This window comes from Corylus avellana, chromosome 10 (assembly GCF_965113065.1).
Source record: "Corylus avellana chromosome 10, dhCorAvel1.hap1.2, whole genome shotgun sequence".
Taxonomy (NCBI): domain Eukaryota; kingdom Viridiplantae; phylum Streptophyta; class Magnoliopsida; order Fagales; family Betulaceae; genus Corylus; species Corylus avellana.
In genome coordinates this window covers 10192468-10220161 of record NC_142499.1, presented here as the reverse complement: position 1 = coordinate 10220161, position 27694 = coordinate 10192468, and the positions used below count along the sequence as shown (strand labels likewise).

Genomic DNA, 27694 nt, shown 5'->3' with positions numbered 1-27694 from the left:
GTAATACATTGTTTAATCCAATGTCAATTACTTAATTTGATATTATACAAATCACATTATCATTGTACATGAATAATATAATTAACTTTATTCAGTATTTTAATTGTCATTGAATCATATGATTAAATATTGATCTTATACATTTATATTATTCAATATGCATATATGTATAATTATAATTTATAACATATATGGACTTATAAGTTTATAACATACATTGAAACTAAGTCTCTAGGTACTTAATTATTGTAATAATATGAATTTGTATACTTATGACTTATATCATATTATATATGTATAATTTGTTACTATATAATCATATGATTTATAATGATAATCTGTTAATACTTCAATTGTGGTTATAAGTAACACATTGTTTAATCCAATGTCAATTACTTGCTTAACATACATTAAAATTGGAACTAAGTCTATAGTACTTAATTGTTGTATTAATATGAATTTGTATACTTATGACTTATGTCATATTATATGTGTATAATTTGTTATTATATAATCATCAATTGATCATGTGATATAATCATATAAGTTATAGTGATAATACATTAATACTTAAATTATGATTTAACTCTTCAAAAACAAATTGTGATTTAATGATCAATTGATCATGTTATAAGTATAAATATTATTATTATTATTATTATTATAAAAGGCGGTTAGCAGGCTGCCTGCCTTTTCACCCCTACATAAAAAGAACATAAATACTTTCGAAACACCGAAGAAATATTAGCATTGAACCTTATGTGATGATTGATTTGATTACGTTAAGTGTTTAATGAAAGATTTTGTTTTATTTTGTATTCATAAACCTTATGTAATGATTTATCACATAATTCATATTAATAATATCATCATTTTTTTGTTTCTTAAGTTATCATTAACTTATCAACAATATCATCTCATGCTATCAATTCCAAATTTCCAACGACAATGTGAATACTTAATTTGTGACTATAGGAGTAAGAGGACATTACATGCATTATTAATTTGTTATTGTCTCTAATGCTAGTCATTTCATTTGGGATTATTCTAACCACATTATCATTGTATATGATATGAATTATATGAATCGATATGATTATATTAATATATGATTAAGTATCATGATTTTCATTTAATCATATGATTAATAATTCAAATTGTCTATTCAAGTTTCAACTATCATTAATTATTTGATCATTTAAGATACTCAGTGGTTAGGTCATTTAAGATATAACCATATGATTAACTTTTATCATTCAATTATATATTATATAGATACTTATAATCATAGATATAATTATATATTGTATACAAATTAATTATTGTTATTTAATATTTTTTTTGAGAAATACTTAATAATTAATATACATGGACTACTGTTAATTTGTTACTTAATAAATAATAAGTAATATACTATATAAGTTAATTTTATTTTATATATATATAAAAGTATATTTATTAACTAATATGTATATATAATAAATATATACGAGCCGCGCTAATAAGCGAGTCGAGCCCTTATACGAGTATGTTCGCGAACTTTAAATGAGCGAGTCGGATTTTATACGGGTATGTATCATTTAATAATCGAGTTTAGTTTCGTGTCCACGAGCGGCTCATTTAATAATTGAATCGCGTACAGGCCGAGCTTTATCGGGTCGAGCCCGAGCGGGTTCACAGGTAGCTTTGTTCGTTTACCGCCCTAATTACGTAGTAAGCTTCATATCAATTAATAAAGACACTGCCATATGTACATTGAATTGTTGTATTCATTTACATTTGGATCTCTTTGGCTTGTACCGGTTAATAAGTTGTACTGGATACAATTGGAAGCTTTGTTTAAGAAATTATAAGAGATCGAGTATTGGGTAAAAAATTATTTCATTTCCTACTTTTTTGTTTTTAGTTTTTAGTTTTTTTAGGTTTCTTAGGTTTTTTTTTTTTTTAATTTTTTAATTTATTTATTTTTTTTAAGGGGTGTAGGAGGCAAACGAAATTAATCAAGTCCATCAGAAATTCAAAATTCAACTCAACAAATTTTTTTTGTAAATTCAAGTTAAGAAATTCTAGAAATTATATGCATGCAAAATGAGTCATTTTATTAATTTTTTTGAGACAAAAATATATTATTCCTCGCTTATTTTACAAATGCATTTCGAATTTTCTTAGAAAGTGTATTAGATTCAATTACGTTTGCACTCGATTTTCTTTCATTTTCCTCAAACCAGATATGAAAAGAAAAAAAGGAAATTATAGTTTACTCCCCAAAGTTGTTTACCTTTTTATTCTACCACTAATTTTTAAAAATTAACAATGTACTCCCACAATTTTTTATTTTTTATTTATTTTTTATTTTTATTTTTTGCATTGTGGCCATTCCATTTACAACACTACAAAAAAGTTGACTTTTAGTGTCGCCTTTTTTTTGGGCGCTAAAAGTGCAATAGTGGACGCTGTTGATTGTTGTAAAAATTTTAATACTCGCAAGCGTATGAATCGTTTGCAGTAAAAAGATTGTAAGTGCGAGGTCGATTCCACATATAATTGTGTTTTTGACAAGCAATTATGTCTAAATCAATCAAATCATAACCTAGTTCCAAAAGTTGAGAGATTGTTTTTGTGAAGGGTTAAATACCTCAAACCTCCCTAGGGTTTACCAACTTTATTTTTTCCCTCCTGGGGTTTCATTTTTATCACAGGACCCCCCTGTGGTTTTGATAAAGGATCAATTTAGTCCATCCGTTCGTTGACCGTTAAGATTGACACGTGGACCAATCAGATGTTGACACGTGGCACCTATTTAATTTTTTTATTTTTTTTTTAATTTAAAAAAAATGTATTTTTAAAATTAAAAAAAAAAAAAAAAAAAAAAAAAAAAAAAAAACTGGGGGTGGCTCGGCCACCCCTATCTGGCCGGATGGGGGTGGCCGAGCCACCCCTTGGGGCTCCAAGGGGTTGGGGGTGGTTTCGGCCACCCCCAAGGCTCCATGGGGGTGGCCGAGCCACCTCCAGTTTTTACAGGGGGTGGTTTCGGCCACCCCCATCCGGCCATATGGGGGTGGCCTGGCCACCCTCCATGGCCAAAGGGGTGGCCGAGCCACCCCCAAATGGCCAAGAGCCACCCCCAATTTTTTTTCTCTTTTTTTTTTTTTTTTTTTTTTTTAATTAAAAAAATTAAATATGTGCTACGTGTCAGCATCTGATTGGTCCACGTGTCAGTCCTAACGGTCAACTAACGGATGGACTAACTTAGTCTTTTATCAAAACCTCAAGGGGGTCCTGTGATAAAAATGAAACCCCAAGAGGTAAAAATAAAGTTACTAAACCCCAGGGGATATTTGGTATTTAACCCTTTTGTGAATAAAAAGATCAAAAGCATAAACAAAATTAAAGTGAAATTTATCAATTAATGAAACAGGTTTCGGAATCCGCACTTACAAAGTCATAGCAACATATTCCCATGATCAATAATATTTTTCAAAGTTCTCACAATAAAATCTTAAGTATGTTTTACTTTTGCTTCAAATAATTAATCAAAATCATCACATGTATTCATTCTTTGCACAAATCACAAAAGAAATACAATTTAAATCAAATCATTAAGTGTATTCGTAAATCACCGAAAATATCTAATTTAAATCAAAACATCAATTGTTTGCGTAGAATAAATCACAAAGAATATTTAATTTTTTTTTATAAATAAAATTCCAAGCAATCAATTACGTAAAATTATCTTAAATCATCAAATGTATCCTTGAATCACAAAAGATATCTAAGAATCATTCTACAAATTGAGTTGAAGTAAAACAATTGGAAAATCAAACTAATTAAATTGGAAAATATTACATCACATGAAAAATAGTGTTGTTAATCATAAGCGAGGCTTCATCTTCAACCTTAATTGAGAATTTAGTTACACATGACTACGAAAGTAAATACTGAAAACAAATTGCTAAACATTAATCCTTAAATAAAAAAGAAATAGATTAAAGCTAAAAATACATGGAGAGAGAATCAGAACTATGCTGCCGGAGTGCCTTGCGGCACCAGTTTCTCTTTTTTTTTCTTCTCTGCTCTCCCGCGGCAGGCCTCTTGCGGGGCACCCCTCTCAAAAAAAAATAAGAATGCTCTTATATAGGAATTGAAGTTCGTCTCTTCCTTGCGTCGTCAGGTTTTCTTTAGGGAAAAGTTTTGTTCTCCTATTTTACTATGGCCCACGCATGGCTTCACAAATTCATGAGAAAGTCTCCTTGGACTTTCCTTTGTTTGTGTCACGTGCTTATTACTCTTCTTTTATTTCTTTGTTTTGTTCTTCTTTCCCTGTGGGGCACTTTCCTCCTCACTTCTCTTTCTTCCGAACTTTGGTAATTCCCACCTACGCATGCTTTCTTTCTTATTTTGTCTTTTCTTTCACTTTGTCTTCTTGTGCAATCTTCCTTTTTAAAGTAATTATTTCTGTCTCAATTCTTTCCACCTACACACAGCCACAACTTGCCTTCTTTTCTATTTTCTTTCCTTTTTTTTTTTTTTTTTTTCATTTCTTTTCCAAAAATCCGCATTTTTCCCTTAACAATTTGTAAAACACTAAAATCACAAAATTGACCCAAAATATTAGATTACAATACGACTAAAAGATTAACAAATACAAATTAGATGGCTCAAATATGCAATATTTGACACTCATCATTGATCAATAGCAGCGACATGTCGTTTATTGTTAGAGAGTTATCAACTGATAACTCTCTCCATGTTATCAAGAATTCAAACAACCATTCAACTGAAGATAATGATATAATTAATTGAGATAAACCATTTGTAATTTGAATTTATATTTGTAATCTCTATGTTATCTTTTGTAACATTTCTATTTATATATACAAAGTCTTAACCACAATTGATGGTAAGATAGTGCAACCCAAACACTAGAGTTACCAAATTATCACATGGTATCAGAGCTTTCTTAGACTAACGTCGTTTTTAAGTTTTTTTTTTTTTTTTTTTTTTGTCTATGGTTGCCTCATCCTCTTCCGCAAATCCCATAACCTACATTGTTCCCTCTTCTTTTCCTCACAAACTCATTGATACCAACTATCTAGTCTGGAAACTTGCGATCCTACCCATCATCAAAAGCCAAGATCTTCAAGGCCATATTGATGGTTCCATTAAAAGCCCTCCTCTAACCCTTAAGTCCAAAATAGATGACGTTGACATTGTGTCCACAAATCCAGATTGGCTTAAATGGCACATGCGTGATCAGCTGGTGCTTAGCATTTTGATCTCATCTCTCACCGTCGACGTTGTAGTTCATGTTGTTAAATGTGTCACTGCACCGGACTTATGGCTCACGTTGGAAACTATGTTTGTTTCCAAAGCCCGTGCTCGCTCAATGCAACTTCGCCTTCAGCTTACCACTCTCAAGAAGGGAAGCATGTCAATTTCGGAATACTTTCAGAAATTCACCAAGTTGGTTGATACCTTGGCTACGATTGATAAGCCATTGGATAAAGATGATATTCAGTCCTTTCTCCTTGGAGGACTCAACAGTGAATATGACTCATTTGTCACCTCAGTTACAACCCAAGTGGATCCAATCTCCATTGATGACCTTTACAGTCAACTCCTTGCTCATGAAGCTCGCCTTGAGCATAATAATGCCTCTACTAATCTCTCTATTTCAAGTGTTCACTTTGCATCCAGAGGCTCTTCTATCCGTGGGGGACGTGGTGGACGTCACTCCTACTCCAGTCGTGGTTCTTACTCCAACGGCAATGGCAACCAGATCACCAACAATGGTGGCTCTTTCTCGCACAGCCCCAACTATCGTGGTCGTGGGCGTGGCTGTGGCGCCTCTTCTTTCCATCAAGCCCCTCGCCCAATCTGTCAGATTTGCAACTGTATTGGGCACCTCGCAACCACCTGTTATCAACGTTTTGAGCACTCCAGCCCACAAGAGTCTTCCCCTACGATGCAAGCCTATCATGCGGCTTCTCAGACTCAATCTGATTCCACATGGTATCCGGATTCTGGAGCCACACATTACCTAACGTTTGAGCTTGCCAATCTCAACGTCCATGCCAACAACTACACAGGCACGGGTGAAATTAAAATTGGTAATGGGTCTGGGCTTTCCGTTAAGCACATTGGCACCTCACAACTTCATACTCCTTCCCTTGCTTTTAAATTGTTTAACGTCCTTCATGTGCCTAATATATGCAAAAATTTGATTTCTATTCAAAAATTTACACAAGACACTAACACATTTTTTGAATTCCATCCCTCTTACTTTCTTTTGAAGGACCGTGCTACGGGGAAGCTTCTACATCGAGGCCCGAGTAATCATGGTTTATATTCTTTTTTTCTTTTTTTTTTTTTCTGCTTCCAATAATTCCCACGCTCCCTCTGCACATATTGGTGAACGTGCGTCTGTGTCTGCATGGCATTCTTAGCTTGGTCATCCTGCCTTGATGGTTGTTTGTCAAGTCCTTAGTTCATTTCAGCTCCTTATCACCACAAATAAAAGTTATTCTCCATGCTTAGCGTGCTTAGGATCCAAGAGTACCCAATTGCCTTTTACAACTTCTACAACACGTGTAATAGCTCCTCTTCATTTGATATTTTCTAATGTTTGGGGACCTGTTTCGGTGTATTCTAGAAATGGTTTTAGGTATTATGTATCTTTTCTTGATGCCTTTAGTCGCTATACATGGGTTTATCCCATCTCTTGTAAAAGTGATGTACTTCAAGTTTTTAAAAAATTTCAGATCTATGTTGAGCGTTATTTTGAGTCCAAAATTAAAATTGTGCAATCTGATTGGGGTGGGGAGTATTGCTCTCTAAATAAATATTTAACTAAACAAGGCATCAATCACCGTCTTTCATGCCCCCATACTCATCAACAAAACGGTGCTATTGAACATAAGCATCGCCATATTGTCGAAACAGGACTTGCACTTCTTTCTCATGCTCATCTTCCCAATTTATTTTGGGATGATGCTTTTATCACTACTGCTTATTTAATCAATCGCTTGCCTACAAAAGTACTTAAAAACAAAACTCCATTTGAAGTTCTTTTTCAGTCTCTCCCTGACTATTCCTCTTTACGTGTATTTGGGTGCGCTTGTTGGCCAAATCTTCGTCCATACAATTCAAATAAACTCATGCCACATTCTAAGGAGTGTATATTTCTTGGTTACAGTCCTTCTTATAAAGGATACAAATGCCTTCATGTCTCTTCATCTCGCATATATATTTCAAGAGACATTATTTTCAATGAACGTCACTTTCCTTCTGCTGTAGTGTCTCAGTCTTCCTCTCACCCTACACATCCTGCATCTGATACAATCACGGGTCCTCCTGTCATGATTGCTAAGTCTCTTTCTGAAGCTTCACCGTTGGCACCATCCACATCACAAGTAAGTACTCCTTTATCTTCTCCTACTTTATCTTCAACTACTTTATCACCAAACCACACATTTGAAAGTCCTGCACCCACACCTAACCCCACCTTCTCTCCTACTTTATCTCCAATATCTACAAACCATACATCTGCCCACCTAGAAGCCCCATCCTCTTTTGAATCCGTAGACCACCAAGAAACCCAACCTGCAGCAACCCATGTGGACCCCCCAATAACATCTCATCACCCCATGATAACTAGATCCAAAAATAATATATCCACCCCCAAAATTTCAAATGATGGTATAGTCAAATACCCAATATCCCACGCCCTTCTTGCCACTGTGCTTCCGGAAATTTCAGAACCCACATGCTACACCATGGCTGTCAAGAATGAAAACTGGAGAAAAGCTATGAATCTTGAGTTTGATGCTTTGCTCAAAAAGCAGACATGGCGTTTGGTACCTTCTACTTCAGCTCAGAATGTTATAGGTTGTAAATGGGTCTTTCGGTTAAAAAGGAAAGCAGATGGTTCCATTGAAAGATACAAAGCTCGGTTAGTTGCAAAGGGGTTTCACCAACAGGCTGGCATTGATTTTGGAGAGATTTATAGCCCTGTTATCAAGCCTACTACGATACGCTTAGTTCTATCTATTGCTATATCTGCTAATTGGCATGTACATCAGATTGATATCCATAATGCAATCCTTCATGGCCACTTATCTGAGGAGGTTTTCATGTCACAGCCTCCTGGTTTTGCACATCCTCAACATCCAAATCATGTCTGCAAGCTCCAAAAGGCCTTATACAGATTGAAACAAGCCCCAAGAGCTTGGTTTTCAAGGCTAAGCACGAAACTTATCACTCATGGTTTCCATGGTTCCTTATCAGATATGTCATTATTTATTCTCAAAACTGCTGCATTTACTATGTATATTTTGATATATGTTGATGACATTCTCATAACATGTTCAAGACCATCAAAGATACCCAAATTGATAAATGAGTTAAATGCCGAGTTTGCTGTGAAAGATCTCGACCCTCTTAATTTTTTTCTCGGTATTCAAGTACTAAAATGCTCCACGGGTGTGTTTCTCTCTCAGCAACGTTACATTATTGATATTCTTAAACGTGCTAATATCCTTGATGCCTAGCCAGTGGGCACTCCTATGGCCTCCTCAACTCAGTTATCAGCATATGAGGGTGAATTATTTTCAGATCCAACATTATTTCGTAGCACTTTGTGTGCCTTGCAGTATTTATGTATTACAAGACCCGATATCTCATTCTCAGTAAATAAGTTATCTCAATTTATGCATCAGCCACGTCTCTCACATTGGCAGGGAGTTAAACGCTTACTTCGGTATCTCAAACAGACACTTCACTATGGGTTACATATTCATAAATCTTCAAACCTTCATCTTCAAGCATTTTTGATGCTGATTGGGCAGGTGACAGGGATGATCGTCGCTCCACTAGTGGTTATTGTATTTTTTTGGGTAATAATTTAATTTCTTGGAGTTGTCGCAAACAATCTACTGTAGCTCGTTCTAGTATAGAAGCTGAATACAAAGCACTTGCAAATGCAGCAGTTGAAATTATCTGGATTAAATCAATGCTCACTCAACTTGGATTGCAACCCTCCAAACCTCCCATTATTTGGTGTGACAACATTGGGGCCTCTTATTTGTCTTCTAATCCTGTTTATCATGCTAGGACAAAACATGTTGAAATTGATTTCTATTTTGTTCGTGACATGGTACGCCACAAGACACTTGACATTTGCTTTATTTCAAGTAAAGATCAAGTTGCAGATATATTCACCAAACCCCTCTCATCTTCACGGTTTGCCTTTCTACGTGACAAGCTCACCGTCGATCCTCTACCGTTGAGCTTGCGGGGGTGTGTTAGAGAGTTATCAACTGATAACTCTCTCCACGTTATCAAGAATTCAAACAACCATTCAAGTGAAGAAAAGGATAGAATTAATTAAGATAAAGCATTTGTAATTTGAACTTATATTTGTAATATCTATGTTATCTCTTGTAACAGTTCTATCTATATATACAAAGCCTTAACCACAATTGATGGTAAGGCAATACAACCCAAACACTAGAATTACCAAATTATCACATTTCTTTAGTAACGTCGATGCTAATTGTTAAATGAAGCTCATGTCGACTCCCAAAGTCGATGTTGATAATGACCCAACAGCGTCCACAAATGTGGACTCTAATAATACTTTCGATAAACTCTAAAGATCTCAATTATAACTTGCACACAAAAGTGTACATTGATGTTGGAACATCAACGTCAACACAAAAGTGGACGCCGATGGTTCACCATCAACGCCTTAACAAGTAAAAAAAAAAAAACATTTTTCAGGATGAATATGCGAAAGAAAATAAAATATATTTGAAATTGGTGGAATCATTTCAGTCAATGTATTCATTTCAATATATAAAGAATACAAGTTATATGATAATTACAAAGTTACAAGAAGATAATAAACTTAACTATACAAAAGTTAAAAACAATTCTAACTCTGACTAAATACACTTGGCTCGATAACCTTAGAAAAGAAAATATGTTTTACGTTATGATAAACTAAAAATTCTATAAAATATCTCTTGAGATAAAATCTCATTCATCCTCACCAAGTGATGTAGCTGTTGCTTTAGCGAAAGTTGATAGCCTTTGGAATGCTCAAGGAGATTGGTTGGATTCTTTATGATGCTATCGAGTAGTATCCTGGTGGATGATGCTAGAAATTGTTCTGAAAAGGAAATAAAGATATGTGAGCATATTATATCTCAAAATAAAACCAAAACAAACATGATTGCTCTTTCTAGTTGTTTCTCCAACTAGAAAGAGTTCGACCAAAATAAAATAAAATTAAAAAAAAAAAGAAATGCTGTAAAGCATTATTGATTTTCCATTTACAGTATTAAATAATTAAAAGCATTTGCCACACACTAATTGCGAAGGCATATGCTTAATTCCCTATGATAGGTGTTGTTCCGATCACATTAAAAATTCAATACGTATAGCATATGTAAAAAAATATTTATAATATAAAGTTAATATATAAATTTATACCAAGACGCATATTTAATTTATTTTTTTTTATTTTTTATATATATAACTCTTAGCATAACATTACAAAATAAGAAGATATAATGTTTTTTTTTTTTCAAAAAAAAAAAGAAAAAAGAAAAAAAAAAGAACCTCTAACTAAGAGTTGTAGATCGAAGATATTCAAACGTTCAACGTACACTCCACTAACAATGTTGGGAGGAATATCATCTCTATGTATGTTAGGCTTTGTAGTGAGAGGTAACCCATTGAAAATTAATAGCATTGACCAAATCAAGTTACAAATTAAATCTATGACGAAAAATAATTTTGCTTCAACTTATTGCCAAATTTTGTTCACAAAATATTTATTAAGGTCTAGAGACAACTCAACCAGTACTACTATATCAAACATATTAAAAGAATATTGGCATTGAAATCCAGAAGACATCAGGAAATGTAAAAGTTCAGACAATATAAATAGAGATGTAGACACTTATATTTAATAAAATTAACTTTAATACTTTTAACTAGGAAAATGGAAGAACCCACTTTGTAACTTTTTTAAAATTTGGGAAGAATATTACAAATTAGATAATAATTTAAGAAGAGTAATTGTAGTCTTTCTTTTTTCTTTTTTTTAATTGAAGAAGGAAGGGTTACATAAAAGGATCCTTGCCACAGTCCCCACTTTTGATCCAAAAGAAAGAAAGAGGGGACGATCCTAAAAACAAAAAAGGGGTGGGCTCCCCAACATTAGACCAAAAACAAACTAAAGACGAAATCGACAGAGAAATCTTAGTAACAGTTAGTAATGAGTCAAATAAATGACTCGGCTCATCAAGCAAACCGAAACAGCCAAAATAGGCTGTAATAAACGGCAAAATTCCGTAAACGGAACAACACCCCAAAAGATAGCCGACACAACCATCAGTGGTCGGAAAAGAACAACTAATTGTAGTCTTTCTAAATAGAGCAAACGAAGCAAAACTACATGATGTTAAAAGCTTTAGCAAATTCTTAATTCTCTACTCGTAGTTTTAGACTCATTGACAACGAAGAACGAATATAAGGGGAAAACAAAGAAAAAGAAGAAGAGAGAGAGAGGAGCATCTGAATCCCTCATTTCCAGATTCTCATTCTCAAATTCAAGCCAAATTAATGACCCCAGCACAATTTAGGAAAACAAAAACCATAAGAACTTCCCTTTGACTTCCCTTCCTTCCCTCACTAATGCTAATCTTTTGATTTTCTGTGTGTTTCGGTTATGAACACGCATCAAAACTCCACAAACCGAAAGGAGGATAACTTTTATAAGGAGATGGTGTAAACTAGCTCTTTTGTGCCCACCAATAAGAATAGGCTACCTAGGATTATTGCACAATTTCAAATAGGCACCAAAACAACAGACTATTTAGGCTTTTCCATTTTTGTTTTTTTTGTCTTTTTTTTTAAGAAATTGCAAGAAGGCTGAGGGTGGCGGGGCCGCCACCCCCAGCCCCTCTGGGGTGGCCGGCAAGCCACCCTCAGCCCTCTTGCAATGAGAGAGAGTTGGGATGGTTCTCTGCTGGTGCGGCCTAGGCTGAGGATGGATTTGGAGAAGAGGCGGAAGGTGAAGCAGATGAAGAGCTTGTTGGTGCTTGTGTTGCGATGGGCCTTTCCGATTCTATTTTCTCTTCTTTTTCATTGTGTTTGGGCCATTGAAGGTGAATGATGATGTTTAGATAAGCAGTGAAAGCAATGGACATCCATTTTCTCTTCTTTTTCAGTGTATTTGCGCCATTGAAGGTGAATGATGATGTTTAGATAAGCGGGGAAAGTTTGTTTGTGTGATTTGGGAAGAACATGAAAATTAGGGTTCAATCAATTTGGGTGGTTTAATCTTGTTTTTTGTTTCAGTTTGTGTAAAATTTAGTTTTGTTAATTATTTTTTTAAGGAAAATTACAGTTTACCCTCCCAAAGTTAACAGCGTTTTTCAATTCAAACACCAAAGTTTCAATTTTTGCAATACACCCCCACAAAGTTTCAATATTTTTCAATTCAACCAATATTATCCCAAAATTCTCATATTGCTTCTAAGTTTTTTTAAAAAAAATTTTTATGAAAAAAAAAAAAAAAAATTGGGGTTGCAAAAATGGCCAGATTGTCCTGAATTTTTTTTAAATTTTTTTATAAAAAATAAAAATAAAAAATAAAAATTATGGGCAATATGGGAAGTTTTGAATACAATTGGTCAAATTGCAAAATTTTGGAACTTTGGGGGGGGGGGGGGTGGTGAATTGCAAAAATTGAAACTTCGGTGTTCGAATTAAAAAACGCTGTTAACTTTGGGGGGGGGGTAAACTGTAATTTTTCCATTTTTTTATCTCATGTGTCACAAAAAAACATAGGTACCACATGTGATACACGCCCATGTCATATGATATTCTGATTTGGTAATAATATGTGGTACAAATGACACATGTCATGATTTTAAGTAAGGTGACGTGGATTTCCATTAAAAAAAAAAAAAAAAAAAAGACGGAAGCTTGACAAAAGTATCAAGTGGGTTTTTTAGTTAATGACAAGTACCACTTGTGAACTTTTTGGAAACCGATGAGCCTGTTTGATTTTGACCCTAACCACAGGTACTAAAATTGCATTTAACCCAAAAATAAATAAGAACGATTTGTTGGAGGTTCCGCCAAGGTAATACTCCGATGCAAGGCTGCCTCAATATATTTTGAGGATTAAGGCAATAAATTTAAGTTGCTTTTTCTCATATTTAAATATTAATTCATTAATATTTATTTAAATTTTATATTACATTTTTTTTTTTTTTACTAAAAAATAATTTTTCACACTTTTTTGGATGCAAAATTATTAATCAAGTTTATATATGCTATTTTTTTATACATCTCATTTCAATTGATAATATGCTTAATTGACTTAATTTTTATTGCAAAATTGTCGTAGGATTAATTTTATCAATTTTAAATTGAAAAACTTATTTATGCAAATTATGCTAAAGCAACCGTAATAAATATAAAATGTCTGATTCAAGGACCTCACTACGAGAAATTTGCTCATTAGCGATGACCCAAAGTCGCTGCTAATGAGCAAAATGTCACCGCTACTTAGTTGCCGGTATTAATCCGACACTGATGCTCAATAGCGGCGACCTTCGGGGTCACCACTAATGACCCATCAAAGTCGCCGCTAATGACCTTTTTTTCCTTGCCGCAAAAAAGGTTGAAATGAGCCGTATGTCGCCGCTACTGATGTTTTTAAATAGCGGAGACCAAAATGTCGCCACTATTGATGGGGTGAGTCATGAAACTGTTTACGACCAATATCGAACTATTCAACTTGTTTACAACCAATATCGAACTATTCAACTTAGAACTATTTACCAACATCTATACTACAGAAATGTCATGTCCAAAAACACAGTCATGAAACGCAAGTGCTTCCATTGAAGGGAAGAGAGCTCTGCCACTTTAGAGATTCTCCTATTTTGATCATGTCAAACACAAGCTATTTGGGTCAACACTTTCTATAAGCTTATGGCCATCGCTAAGTAAGTCTGAGATTTTAGATTGAGGGAAGCAAGAACAAGAATTTTTGTTTTCATGAGACCTAGACTTCTGGAAAGCAAGAACAAGTGATTTTAGATTTGTTTTCATCCTTGTTTGAAGAATATTAGGAATAATTTTGTGGAAAGAAAGAATGTTTTCAACCTCAAGTTCGCCCAAAGTTATAACCAATGGACATTTAATGATATTTCGATTACTTAAAAAAAAAATGATTTACCCTAATTTACATTGGCCGGGAAGTTGGATAAAAGGATTTTACCTTTGAATTTGATCTCAACAAATGGTGAATGAAGTCAAGGTTAATGTCTTCTTATTCACTTTTAAAGAATGTAATTAGAATTCTTATTGTTGCTAACAAGACACACTTGGTGTTCTACTTTCCTTTTCTTTTCTCTTTTTTTTTTTTTCTTCCTCTTTCTTTGTTTGGTAAGAGGTTCAGATTTCTTGTACTCATTGTTCAATAAAACCTTCTATGAATACTATCATAGTTTAGTATATTCATGAAATTATGAAATAAACCTTAATCACAGATGAGATATGATTTTTTCTGAACTCATTGTTCAATAAAACCTTCTATGAATACTATCATAGTTTAGTATATTCATGAAATTATGAAATAAACCTTAATCACAGATGAGATATGATTTTTTCTTCTTAAAAATTTGATAGAGATTGAAACAAAGATTAGCATCCATTTATGACGAAATACATCGAATTTGATAGAAAATTGGCATTAACAAAACAGATGGAAGAGTATAGTAGTACAAATTAGAGAGTATTGACAATACTCCCTCCAAATCATCAAAAAATGAGTACTTCAATCATTAAACAGAAAAGGTATCATTCAAAGCATATTAATACAGACGGATACTAAACATAAACACGGAAATAATTTGCAATTTACTTTTTTTGCGAACAAAATTAGGAACATCAATTATAACTTTAGTTTACTTTACACCATTACACCTAGTTTTTTTACACACCTGGTTTAACACACTATATCATCATGCACAGGAATTAGCAGTGGAAGTTGACAAATCTGCACAGTTCGCTTCAATACAATATCAATACAGATATGATGCAAAGCATCCCAACTAAGCATCCACAATTAAGCCATTAAACCATCAAAGACCCCATTTAAGCCAACACAATTGCAGCCATTGTCAAAAATTAAGCACCCATTTAGGTAAAACCTACGAAGGGACAACAGAAACAATCCAATAAAAAAAACCCCAATGCCATTATCCAGAAACAATCAATAACCCAAACTAACACAATTCTGTAAACAACATTCGGGGACAACACAAGCAACCCCCCCCCCCCCCCCCCCCCCCCAAAAAAAAAAAAGGGGGCAAAACCCAATGGAACAACATTCAGGGACAAGAGAAGCAATCCAATACAAACCCCTCCCCCCACACAAATAAATTATAAAAAAAGAAAAAGAAAAATCTAACATGTAAAGTGGTTGACAGAAGAAGTTAATACTGAGAATACAACCTACGGGATCTGCTACTTCTTTCAGTCAGGGCTGTGGCACCGACTGCCCTATTCATCAAACCAATATTCATCAACTCCAAGACATCTGTGGTTGATTCAACAGGGTGCATGCTTGCATCAGGGACAGCTAACCCATTCGGTTGGGTGGTGTTCCAAATCCCAAGTGTGTGCAAGTCAAACAAAAACTTTTTCACTAAAAGACGAGTACTGCTCGTAATTAAATGATCAGATGGAGTTCAACTTACAATCAAGAAAAAAAAAAGAAAAAAAAGGGATATCTTTTTTGAGGACCATCACCTGAAAGAAGATCACGAACTTGTTCATTATATATCTCAACCATTTGAACACAAAAAAAAAAAAAAAAAAAAAAAAAAAAAAAAAAAAAAACGGCAAAACCCAATGGAACAACATTCAGGGACAAGAGAAGCAATCCAATACAAACCCCTCCCCCCACACATACCCCAAAAACAAAAAACAATCCGAACAAAACAATCTCTCTAAACATTCAAAACCCCATTGAATCAAACACAATAGAACAACATTCAGGTCCGTTTGAGTTTGGGCCCTAGAGAACCTTCTTGTCTAATATTATTTCTTTATAATACAGAAAATTAAGAAAATTAAGTCGGATTGCAGTATCGGAAACCCTAGAAAATAGGAACGAAATGCAGAGAAAAGGAACCGAAACGGAGGATCTTAAACGCATTGAAGAAAGAAAGCTTAGAGAGAAACGGAGATGTACCTGCGGGGAAGTAATTTGATTTGTGATTGTAGCGATCGATTCGCAGCTCTCTCTCAGTCTCTCAGTGTGTGTCTTAAAGACTCAAAAGGTGGGCCGGAGAGAGAGCTGTCGGAGAGAGCTTAGTGCGCCGGAGTGAGGGAGAGAGAGGAAGAGAGAGTGAGAGTGATGAGGGAGGTGAGTGAGAGGGGGTGTTTGGAGAGTTTGGGGAAAAAAACACGGCTTGGGGTGGCTGAAATTTTTGGTTCGAAAATTTTTCACACACCGCGCCACCTATTGGCGCAAAAATTGAGCATAATCAGCGACGACAAGCTATTTAGGATAATTTTTTTTTTTTTTAAATAAAAAAAAAATTATACTTACAATATTTTTAGAATAATTAAGCACCTAATATTTGATTATATAGTCCATTTCTTGCTTCAGCTCCAGACTTTCAGGAGAAGTGGTGGTGGCTTGTATATAATTTGGCCCAATAAATTGGCCTTCCAATCCAGAAATATCTTCTGATCCGGAAATATATATATATAATTTGATCAAATTTATGAATTTTTTTCTTTAAAAAAAACTTTTTTATAACAACTTTCTGGAAGCAAACACACTAGTACTTTGGTGCAAGTTTTGAAAATATTTTAAAAAAATTAATCGAACATTTGATCATATTACGATCAATCAAACTAATTTACTAAGATCGATCGGATGTTTAATCGATCATTTGATCCTATCACGATCAATCGAACCAATTCACTAGCATCGATAGGAGGATTGATCAGATGTTTGACCGATCATTTGATCTTATCACGATCAATCGAACTAATTCATTAGGATCGATCAGATGTTTGACCGAACATTTGATCCTATCATGATCAATCGAACTAATTCATTAGGATCGATCAGATGTTTGATCGATTGTTTGATCCTATCATAATCAATCGAACTAATTCACTATGATTGATCGAAGGATTCAATCGGATGTTTGATCGATTATTTGATCCTATCACGATCAATTTAACTAATTCATTAGGAGCGATCAGATGTTCGATCGATCATTTGATCATATCACGTTCAATCGAATTAATTCAGTAAGATCGATCGGATGTTTGATCAATAATTTGATCCTATCACGATCAATCGAATTAATTCAGTTAGATCGATTGGACATTTGATTCTATCATGATCAATCAAACTAATTAATTAGGATCGATCGGATGTTCGATCGAACATTTGATCGTATCACGATCAATCGAACTAATTCATTAGGATCGATCGGATATTTGATCGATTATTTGATCCTATCACAATCAATCGAACTAATTAATTAGGATCTATCTCAATTGAACTGATTCATTTGGATCGATCGAATGTTTGATCGATCGTTTGATCTTATCACGATCAATCAAATTAATTTAGTATGATCGATCGGATGTTTGATCAATAATTTGATCCTATCACGATCAATCGAATTAATTCAGTAGGATCCATTGGATGTTCGATCGATCATTTGATCCTATCTCGATCAATCGAACTAATTCACAAGGATTGATCAGATGTTTGATCTATCATGATCAATCAAACTAATTCATTAGGATCGATCGGATATTTGATCCTATCACGTTCAATCGAACTAATTCATTAGAATTGCTTGGATGTTTGATCGACCATTTGATCCTATGACGATCAATCGAACTAATTCACTAGGATCGATCGAATGTTTGATTGAACATTTGATCCTATCACGATCAATCAAACATTTAAATAAGAATAAGAAATAGAAAACTTCAATAATAATATAAAAAAAAAAAAAAAAAAAAAAAATTAATTTTTCTAAGCATTTTAATTTAATTGGAAAATTTGTTCTATTTAAAAGAAAAAAATAAATATTTATTTTTTATTTAAAATAAGAATAGAAAATAGAAAAATAGAAAAAATTCAGCAATAATTAATATAAAAGAAATAATGACATATTATGGAGGTGAATTTTTGGGAAATAATTTTTTTCTATTATATATATAAAGTCAATAGCATCGTCCCAATATTTATTTATTTTTTTAATTTTTGTCTTTTTTGTAAAGGGTCAATGGCGGTGACTTTAAGGTCGCCGTTACTGACCACTCATCAGCGGCGACTCTCATGAGAGTCGCCGCTGTTGACACTCATTAGCGGTGACTTTATGGTCGCCGCTAATGAGCTTTTTAATTTTTTTTTAAATTTTTTCTCTTGTCAATAGTCATTGTTGACTCTCATTAGCGGTGACTTTATGGTCGCCGCTAAAGTCGCTTCTATTGACCACTCATCAACGGCGACTCTTAAGAGTCGCCGCTGTTGGCCATTAGTAGCGGCGACTTTATGGTCGCCGCTAATGAGTTTTCTAATTTTTTTTTAAAATTTTTTCTCATGTCAATAGCGGCGACTTTAAGGTCGCCGCTATTGATCATTCATCAGCAGTGACTTTAGGGTCGCCGCTATTTGGGGTATTATTAGCGGCGACAGGAGTTGCCGCTATTGATGTTTAATAGTGGTGACCCCTTTGAGGCTAATGATGCTTAATAGCGGTGACAAAAAGTCGCCGCTATTGTTGTTGCTGCTAAATAATATTTTCTTTTGTTTTAAGCGTCCACTATTAGCGACGACACTAAAAAAAGTCGCCGCTAATGACCCATTATTAGCGACGACTTTTTGGTCGCCGCTATTTGTAAGGTCGCTAAAGACAATATTGCTTGTAGTGCCTGAATCATATTCAAGGCAATAGAAGATTATAAAACTGGAAAAGAATTCACTTTTTGAATGAGATTTTAGTGGAAAAAATAGATAGAAAAATAGAAGGTTCCAAAGAGATTTTTAATTGAATAAGATGTGGTCCTCTTTATGACTTTCTAAACTTTTCATCTTCTCTCCGCAGTTATTATTTTACCAGTCTCCTTACAAAGAGATTATTATTTTGAATCCTTATCCCCATTGTAAAACATAGACATGTATTGGATGAGGAAACAGTATACGCACTCACTGACGTGAGGAGTTAATTGTCTCATGTGAATGACGTGATAATTCCACAATTGTAGACTCGCGCGTTGATTCAAGCCATCTCTAATTCAAGCCATCTGTTACTCATATGCACTTTACTCATACCCACAAAATTATCACGATCAATCGAACTAATTCATTAGGATCAATCAGATGTTTGATCGATCGTTTGATCCTATCACGATCAATCGAACTAATTCATTAGAATCGATCGGAGGATTCGATCGGATGTTTGATCGATCATTTGATCATATCACGATCAATTTAACTAATTCATTTTGAGCGATCAAATGTTCGATCGATCATTTGATCGTATCGAATTAATTCAGTAGGATCGATTGGACATTTGATTCTATCACGATCAATCGAACTAATTCATTAGGATCGATCAGATGTTTGATCGAACATTTGATCTTATCATAATCAATCGAACTAATTCATTATGATTGATCAGATGTCTGATCAATCATTTAATCATATCACGATCAATCGAACTAATTCATTGGGATCGATCGGATGTTCGATTGAACATTTGATTGTATCACGATCAATCGAACTAATTCATTAGGATTGATCGGAGGTTTGATCGATCATTTGATCCTATCACGATCAATCGAACTAATTCATTAGGATCTATCTCAATCGAACTAATTCATTAGGATCGATCGAATGTTTGATCGATCATTTGATCCTATCAGGATCAATCAAATTAATTCAGTAGGATCGATCGGATGTTTGATTGATAATTTGATCCTATCACGATCAATCGAATTAATTCAGTAGGATCCATCGGATGTTCGATTGATCATTTGATCCTATCTCGATCAATCGAACTAATTCATCAGGATCGATCGGATGTTTGATCTATCATGATCAATCAAACTAATTCATTAGGATCGATTAGATGTTTGATCCTATCATGTTCAATCGAACTAATTCATTAGGATTGATCGGATGTTTGATCGAACATTTGATCCTATCATAATCAATCGAAATAATTCACTATGATCGATCGGATGTTTGATCGAACATTTGATCCTATCACGATCAGTCAAACATTTAAATAAAAATAAGAAATAGAAAATTTCAATAATAATATAAAAAAAAATTAATTTTTCTAAGCGTTTTAATTTAATAGGAAAATTTGTTCTATTTAAAAGAAAAAAATAAATATTTATTTATTTTATATAAAATAAGAATAGAAAATACAAAAATAGAAAAATTTCAGCAATAATTAATATAAAAGAAATATTGACATATTATGGAGGTGAATTTTTGGGAAATAAATTTTTTCTATTATATATGTAGGGTCAATAGCATCGCCCCAATATTTATTTATTTTTTAATTTTTGTTTTTCTTTTCAAGGGTCAATAGTGGCGACTTTAAGGTCGTCGCTATTGACCACTCATCAGCGGCAACTCTCACGAGTCGCTGCTGTTGACACTCATTAGGGGCGACTTTATGGTCACCGCTAATGAGCTTTTTAATTTTTTTTTTAATTTTTTCTCATGTCAATAGTGGCGACCCTAAAGTCGCCGCTATTGACCACTCATCAGTGGCGACTCCTAAGAGTCACCGCTATCGACCATAGGTCGCCGCTAATGAGTTTTCTAATTTTTTTTTAAAAATTTTTTCTCATGTCAATAGCGGCGACTCTGAGGTCGCCACTATTGACCATTCATCAGTGGCGACTTTAGGGTCGCCGCTGTTTGGGGTATTATTAACGGCGACAAGAGTCGCTGCTATTGATGTTTAATAGCGGTGACCCCTTTGAGTCGCTGCTAATGATGCTTAATAGCGGCGACTAAAAGTTACCGCTATTGTTGTTGTTGCTAAATAATATTTTCTTTTGTTTTAAGTGTCCACTATTAACGGCGATAATGGGTCATTAGTGACGACTTAAAAAAGTCGCCGCTAATAACCCCTCAATAGCAACGACTTTTTGGTTGCCGCTATTTGTTTGGTGGCTAAAGACCATATTGCTTGTTGTGCCTGAATCATATTCAAGGCAATAGAAAATTATAAAACTGGAAAAGAATTCAATTTTTGAATGAGATTTTAGTGGAAAAAATAGATAGAAAAATAGAAGGTTCCAAAGAGATTTTTAATTGAATAAGATGTGGTCCTCTTTATGGCTTTCTAAACTTTTCATCTTCTCTCCGCACTTATTATTTTACCAGTCTCCTTACAAAGAGATTATTATTTTGAATCCTATCCCCATTAGACATGTATTGGATGAGGAAAGAGCATACGCACTCACTGACGTGAGGCGTTAATTGTCTCATGTGAATGACGTGATAATTCCGCAAGTGTAGACTCGTTGATTCAAGCCGTCTCTTACGTACTCATATGCACTTTATTTTTTATTTTTTATTTTCTGTATATTCTTTAATTTACAAAGACTATTCTTTCTGCATAACCATTTTAATTTACATCTATAATTACCATGATACAAAACTTGTATTTTCAAATTTTCTTTTTATTAAGTTAATATATATGTATTTTTATGCTTAAAAATTAGGGCTAATCCCATTTAGAATTAAATTTAACTTTTTATTCATACTTTAGCTCGTGAAAAATCCTAATTGTCTCTGGGTCATAAAGTGACATTTCTAATAAATTATTTCTAGTATTTATTTATGAAAATTGGTATATATATATATATATATATATATAGAAAAGCCACGTGCCCCTCACATATGGAATCAGTGGCGGAGCCACAACACTTTTTGGGGGTGCCACGGCACAAAGATTTAAATTTTTTTTTTTCCCACTGCAAAATAAAAAAAAAAAAAAAAAAATCTTTCTACCTACCCAAGACATGGCACCCCCAATATTACTACTACTACCATTACTTCTCAACACAATTTCTACCTTGTTGTCTTCAATAAGGTTGTAAAGCAAAGTGGGGTTGAGGATCTTTTGTCCCATATCATGTCTAGACGCCACCATCATCATCACCAAGCAAAGTAACTCCTCCTCTTTGACTCTCGGTCGTTTTTGTGTTAGATTTTTGTTTTAGTTTCTTCCTTTTACCTAGTTTTAATTTTGAATTTTTCGATTTATTTTATCAGTTTCTTGAGGTTGTGTGATGCACTGGGCGTGTGGTGCGAACGATCGAACTCGATGATGCAGCTGCCAAATTAGGTTTTGATATGATCTCTTTGATTATTAATTCTCACATATTTATCTTTTCTATTTGTAAAGCAGATTCAGAGATTCTATTTGATTCAATTTCTCTTCTACCAAAATTATCTCTCTTTTTTTCTTTTTCTTTAATTGTTTTCTCCACCTTTTGTTTGAAGAAATTTTTGGAAATATTGTTATTGACTTATTGGCACTCAATCCACAAGCAGATCTAATAACCAGTTAAGTACTACTGTGAGAAGATTTTAAGATTTTTCGTACTCTTAAGGCCATTTATGATTTGTGCACAAACAGATGCATATATATCAAACTTCAAAGGAGTTAAGTACATAATTACCAACAAAAGAGAAAGCCAACAAGAAAACTCCAAAGGAGTAATTCAATTCATCAAGCTGACAAGAAACTGTGATTTTCATTATTTAAAATTTAAAATTAATTTTTTAACACTTTTGTTACATGTGGGACTAAATAATAAGTGGACTATTTTAATAAATGAACTTACTTGTTTTAACTTTTAACTTTTAAGTTTAGGTGAAATTATGAGTTTAGTAATTTCTTTTGGAGTACAATTTGTCAATTACGGTCACTTTCCATATTTTTTTTTTTTATTTTTTATCCTTTATTAAAGCCTTTAATCTCTTGGAACTCAATTTTTTTGCATTGACTATATTGATGTATTAGTATTAATGTATTATTATTACAATTTTATTTTTTATTTTTTTGAATTTTTATTTTATTTTTTTAATTTTATAGTTTAGGGTAATCGGGTCGTGTCGGGTCATGTCTACCCGATTAGACCCGGTTATTTTAAACGGGTAAAACGGGTCGTGTCGGGTTACCCGGCTATTTTCATGTCAAACCCGATTACCCGTTTAGCTAAACAGGTCGTGTCTGGGTATAGGCTAATCGCGTAACGGGTACCCGCGGGTCGTAATCGGGTCGTGTCAGGTATCCATTTTGCCACCCCTACATGCCGAGCTACTTTAGAGCGTCCGCAGTGACATTGAATGAGTTCAACATCTTATGAAGTCTTTTACAAGTTAACAACTTGTCAGTTGTCATAAAATCTTGCTAAATTCTGCGTACCCCCAATAATCAATGCATTTTTTCCTTTCAAACTCTCGTACTAATTAATTGATATTGAGTAGGCCTTGCTACTTGCCGGGACAGACACATCAGCAGTGACATTAGAGTGGGCCATGTCCAATCTGCTTAACCATCCTGACGTATTGAAGAAGGCCAGAGCTGAGTTGGACAGTCAAGTTGGGAAGAAGAATTTGTTGGAAGAACTAGATGTGTCTAAATTACATTGCCTTCAAAGTATAATCTCAGAGACCCTTCGATTGTACCCGGCAGCCCCACTGCTATTACCCCACATGTCCTCCGATGATTGCACAGTGGGAGGATACAATGTTCCACGTAACACGATGTTATTGGTGAATACATGGGCTATACATAGAGACCCCAAAGTATGGGATGACGCAACCAATTGTAAACCTGAGAGATTTGAGTGCGGCGAGGCTGATTTGCACAAGTTGATGCCATTTGGGTTGGGGAGGAGGGCATGTCCTGGGGCAGGACTTGCCCAACGGATAGTGAGGTTGGCTTTGGGGTCATTGATTCAGTGTTTTGAGTGGAAGAGGGTTGGCGAGGAAGAAGTAGACATGACTGAAGGCAATGGAGTCACCATGCCCAAAGCTGTAGCACTGGAGGTCATGTGTAAGGCACGTCCCATTATGAATAACCTCCTTTCTGAGTGTGTAAATTCTGTTTGAATTGACAGTTTTTTTTTTTTTTTTTAATAGAAAAAAAGGAAAAAAGAATGTTTTAGATGTTATTTAATAGAATAAAGAAAAAAAAAAAAAAAAAAAGGTCCTATAGTTTTTGAGTGGATAGCGTTGAAAAATATTTAGGTGTATGTTCATTACTTAGTAAGTTTCATATTAATTAATAAAGACACTGCCATATGTACATTGAATTGTTGTATTCATTTACATTTGGATCTCTTTGGCTTGTACTGGTTAATAAGTTGTACTGGATACAATAGGAAGCTTTAATTGTTTACGAAATTATAAGAGAGTATTGGGTAAAAAATTATTTAATTTTCTACTTTTTTTTTGTTAAATTTTTTTTTTTATCTTTTATTTTATTTTTATCTAAGTCCATCAGAAATTCAAAATTCAACTCAGCAAAATATTGTTTATATTTATCACGTTAATAAATGGGTGTAAATTCAAGTTAAGAAATTCTAGAAATTATATGCATGCAAAATGAGTCATTTTATTAATTTCTTTTGGACAAAAAATATTACTCCTCGCTTATTTTACAAATGCATGCATTTCGAATTTTCTTAGCAAGTGTATTAGATTCAATTACGTTTGCCCTCAATTTTCTTTCATTTTCCTCAAACCAGATATGAGAAGAAAAAAGGGGAAATTATAGTTCACTACCCGAAGTTGTTCATCTTTTTATTTTACTTCCAATTTTTTAAAATTGACAATGTTTCCCACAAATTTTTTTTGTTTTGCAATGTGGCCATTCTGTTTACAGCACTACAAAAAAGTTGACTTTGAGCGTCGCCTTTTTTTGGACGTTAAAAGTGCAATTGTGGACGCTATTTATCAACAGCGGCGACATGTGACATGTTGTTTCTTTGGTAATGTCGAATTGGTTTGATGCTAATGGTCAATTGAAGCTCATCAGCGTCGACTCCCAAAGTCGACGCTGATAATGACCCAACATCGTCAACAAATGTGGACACTAATAATATTTTCAATAAATGATAAGATCTCAATTATAACTTCCACACAAAAGTGGATGCTGATGTTGGATCATCAGCGTCAACACAAAAGTGAACGCTGATGGTTAACTATCAACGTCCACTTTGTCACCCTTAATGCCTTAACAAGTAAAAAAATAAAACAATTTTCTTGGATGAATATGCCAAAGAAAATAAAATATATTTGAAATTGGTGGAATATTCATTTCAATATATAAAGAATACAAGTTGTATGATAATTACAAAGTTACAAGAAGATAATAAACTTAACTATACAAAAGTTAAAAACAATTCTAACTCCGCCTAAATACACTTGGCGCGATAACCTTAGAAAAGAAAACATGTTTTCCGTTATGATAAACTAAAAATTCTAGAAAATATCTCTTGAGATAAAATCTCATTCATCCTCAGCGAGTGATGTAGCTGTTGCTTTAGCGAAAGTTGATTCACTTTGGAATGCTCAAGGACATTGGTTAGATTCTTTATGATGCTATATATCGAGTAGTGTCCTGGTGGATGAGGCTAGAAATTGTTCTGAAAAGGAAATAAAGAAATGGTTCGATCTAACCAAGAGTTTTAGATCGAAGATATTCAAACGCTCAACGTACACTCCACTAACAATGTTGGGAGGAATATCATCTCTATGTATGTTAGCGTTTGTAGTGAGAGGTAGCCCATTGAAAATTAATAGCATTGACCAAATCAAGTTACACATTAAATCTATGAAGAAAAATAATTTTGCTTCAACTTATTGCCAGATTTTGTTCACAAAATATTTAATAAGGTCTAGAGACAACTCAACCAGTACTAATATCAAACATATTAAAAGAATATGGGCATTGAAATCCAGAAGACATCAGGAAATATAAAAGTTCAGACAATATAAATAGAGATGTAGACAATTATATTTAGGGTGCGTTTGGGAGTGCGTTTTCAAAAAAATAATCTGCGATTTTAAACTAAATCGTAATTTTAGGGTTTTTGGGATTGCGATTTTAAAAACGCAAATTTTAAAATCGCAAAAAAAATTTGCGATTTTCCATAAGTTGATTAGAGGGTGCTTATTTAAAAAAGTGTGAATTTAAAACAAAATCACGATTTCTATTAAAAATATATTTGGCGCAATAGTTACCTTTTTAGAACGGGAATGAAAAAAATACCAATAATACACACCTAAAATATATTAAAACCCTTCTTTTTTTTTTTTTTTTTTTTTTCTTCATCCTCTCTGTTTTGTTCATCCTTATTGGTAATTTGGTCATGAAACCTCAATTATATGCTAATGTTATCCAAACACTCGACTGATAAAAAAAGTACTTTTTAGTATGTTTTACCAAACGCCTATGCGATTAAAAAAAGTAGCGATTTTAAAAATACAATTTTTAAAAACGCAATTTTTAAAATCGCACTTATTGAAATCGCACTCCCAAATGGGCCCTTAATAAAATTAACAACTTTAATACTTTTAACAAGGAAAATGGAAGAACCCACTTTGTAACTTTTTAAAATTTGGGAAGAATATTACAAATTAGATGATAATTTAAGAAGAGTAATTGTAGTCTTTCTAAATAGAGCAAACAAAGCAAAACTGCATGATGTTAAAAGCTTTAGCAAATTCTTAATTCTCCAGTACTCGTAGTTTTAGACTCATGGACAAGGAAGAACGAATATAAGGGGAAAACAAAGAAAAAGAAGAAGAGACAAAGAGAGAGAGGAGCATCTGAATCCCTCATTTCCAGATTCTCATTCTCAAATTCAAGCCAAATTAATGACCCCAGCACAATTTAGGAAAACAAAAACAAAAAGAACTTCTCTCTGTCTTCCCTTCCTTCCCTCACTAATGCTAATCTTTTGATTTTCTGCGTGTTTTGGTTATGAACACGCAGCAAAACACCACAAACCGAAAATCCAACCCATAACTCAACAATTTCGAAATTCAATTTAAATAATTAAAACAAATCAAACCCAAATAACCAATAATCATAGAAATTGCCCATCCACACGTTTACTTGGAAGCTGCCGGTGTTTGCGTTTCTCCATCACCCATGGCGTCACTAGCCCACTGCTCTGACGACCTACTCCAAAATCACACCTCTCGCTCTCAACTGCCTCGGTCTCTCTCTTTCTCGTCTGGTTCTCTCTTATCCATGTAAGAAAATCCATTTAAGATACGGTCTTTATGCCACATTTTAATTTACTGTATTTATTATAATTACGGTTACCATATATATTAAGTTTATTCTAGCAAAAAGATGTTATGAAATTCAAAACGATGTTCTGAAATATTGAGTGGTTTTGTTCTTTGATAGGAGGATCAAAATTAATAAGTTTTAAGAATAAAGGTTTTTGATCTATTTATAAAAAGTTTTGTGAATTCTATCATTTGTTACTGATAGATATAAGTAAGAAGAATCTCTTTCGCTATATTTTTCTGTTGGCAGGCTCTGATTGTTCAAGAAAAGTTTTA

At 33.8% G+C, this 27694-nt stretch overlaps 1 protein-coding gene across 1 annotated transcript in view; it reads left to right on the top strand.

Moving 5' to 3' along the window:
• LOC132161606 (cytochrome P450 81Q32-like) overlaps positions 1 to 24421 on the top strand; it is a 34664-nt gene extending 10243 nt beyond the window's left edge. Inside the window, exon 2 of the mRNA XM_088510966.1 lies at positions 23597 to 24421. Within this exon, the coding sequence (XP_088367092.1) occupies positions 23597 to 24223 (627 nt within the window). The 3' untranslated portion in view covers positions 24224 to 24421. The remainder of the gene's footprint in view (positions 1 to 23596) is intronic.
• The last annotated feature ends 3273 nt before the right edge of the window (positions 24422 to 27694 follow it).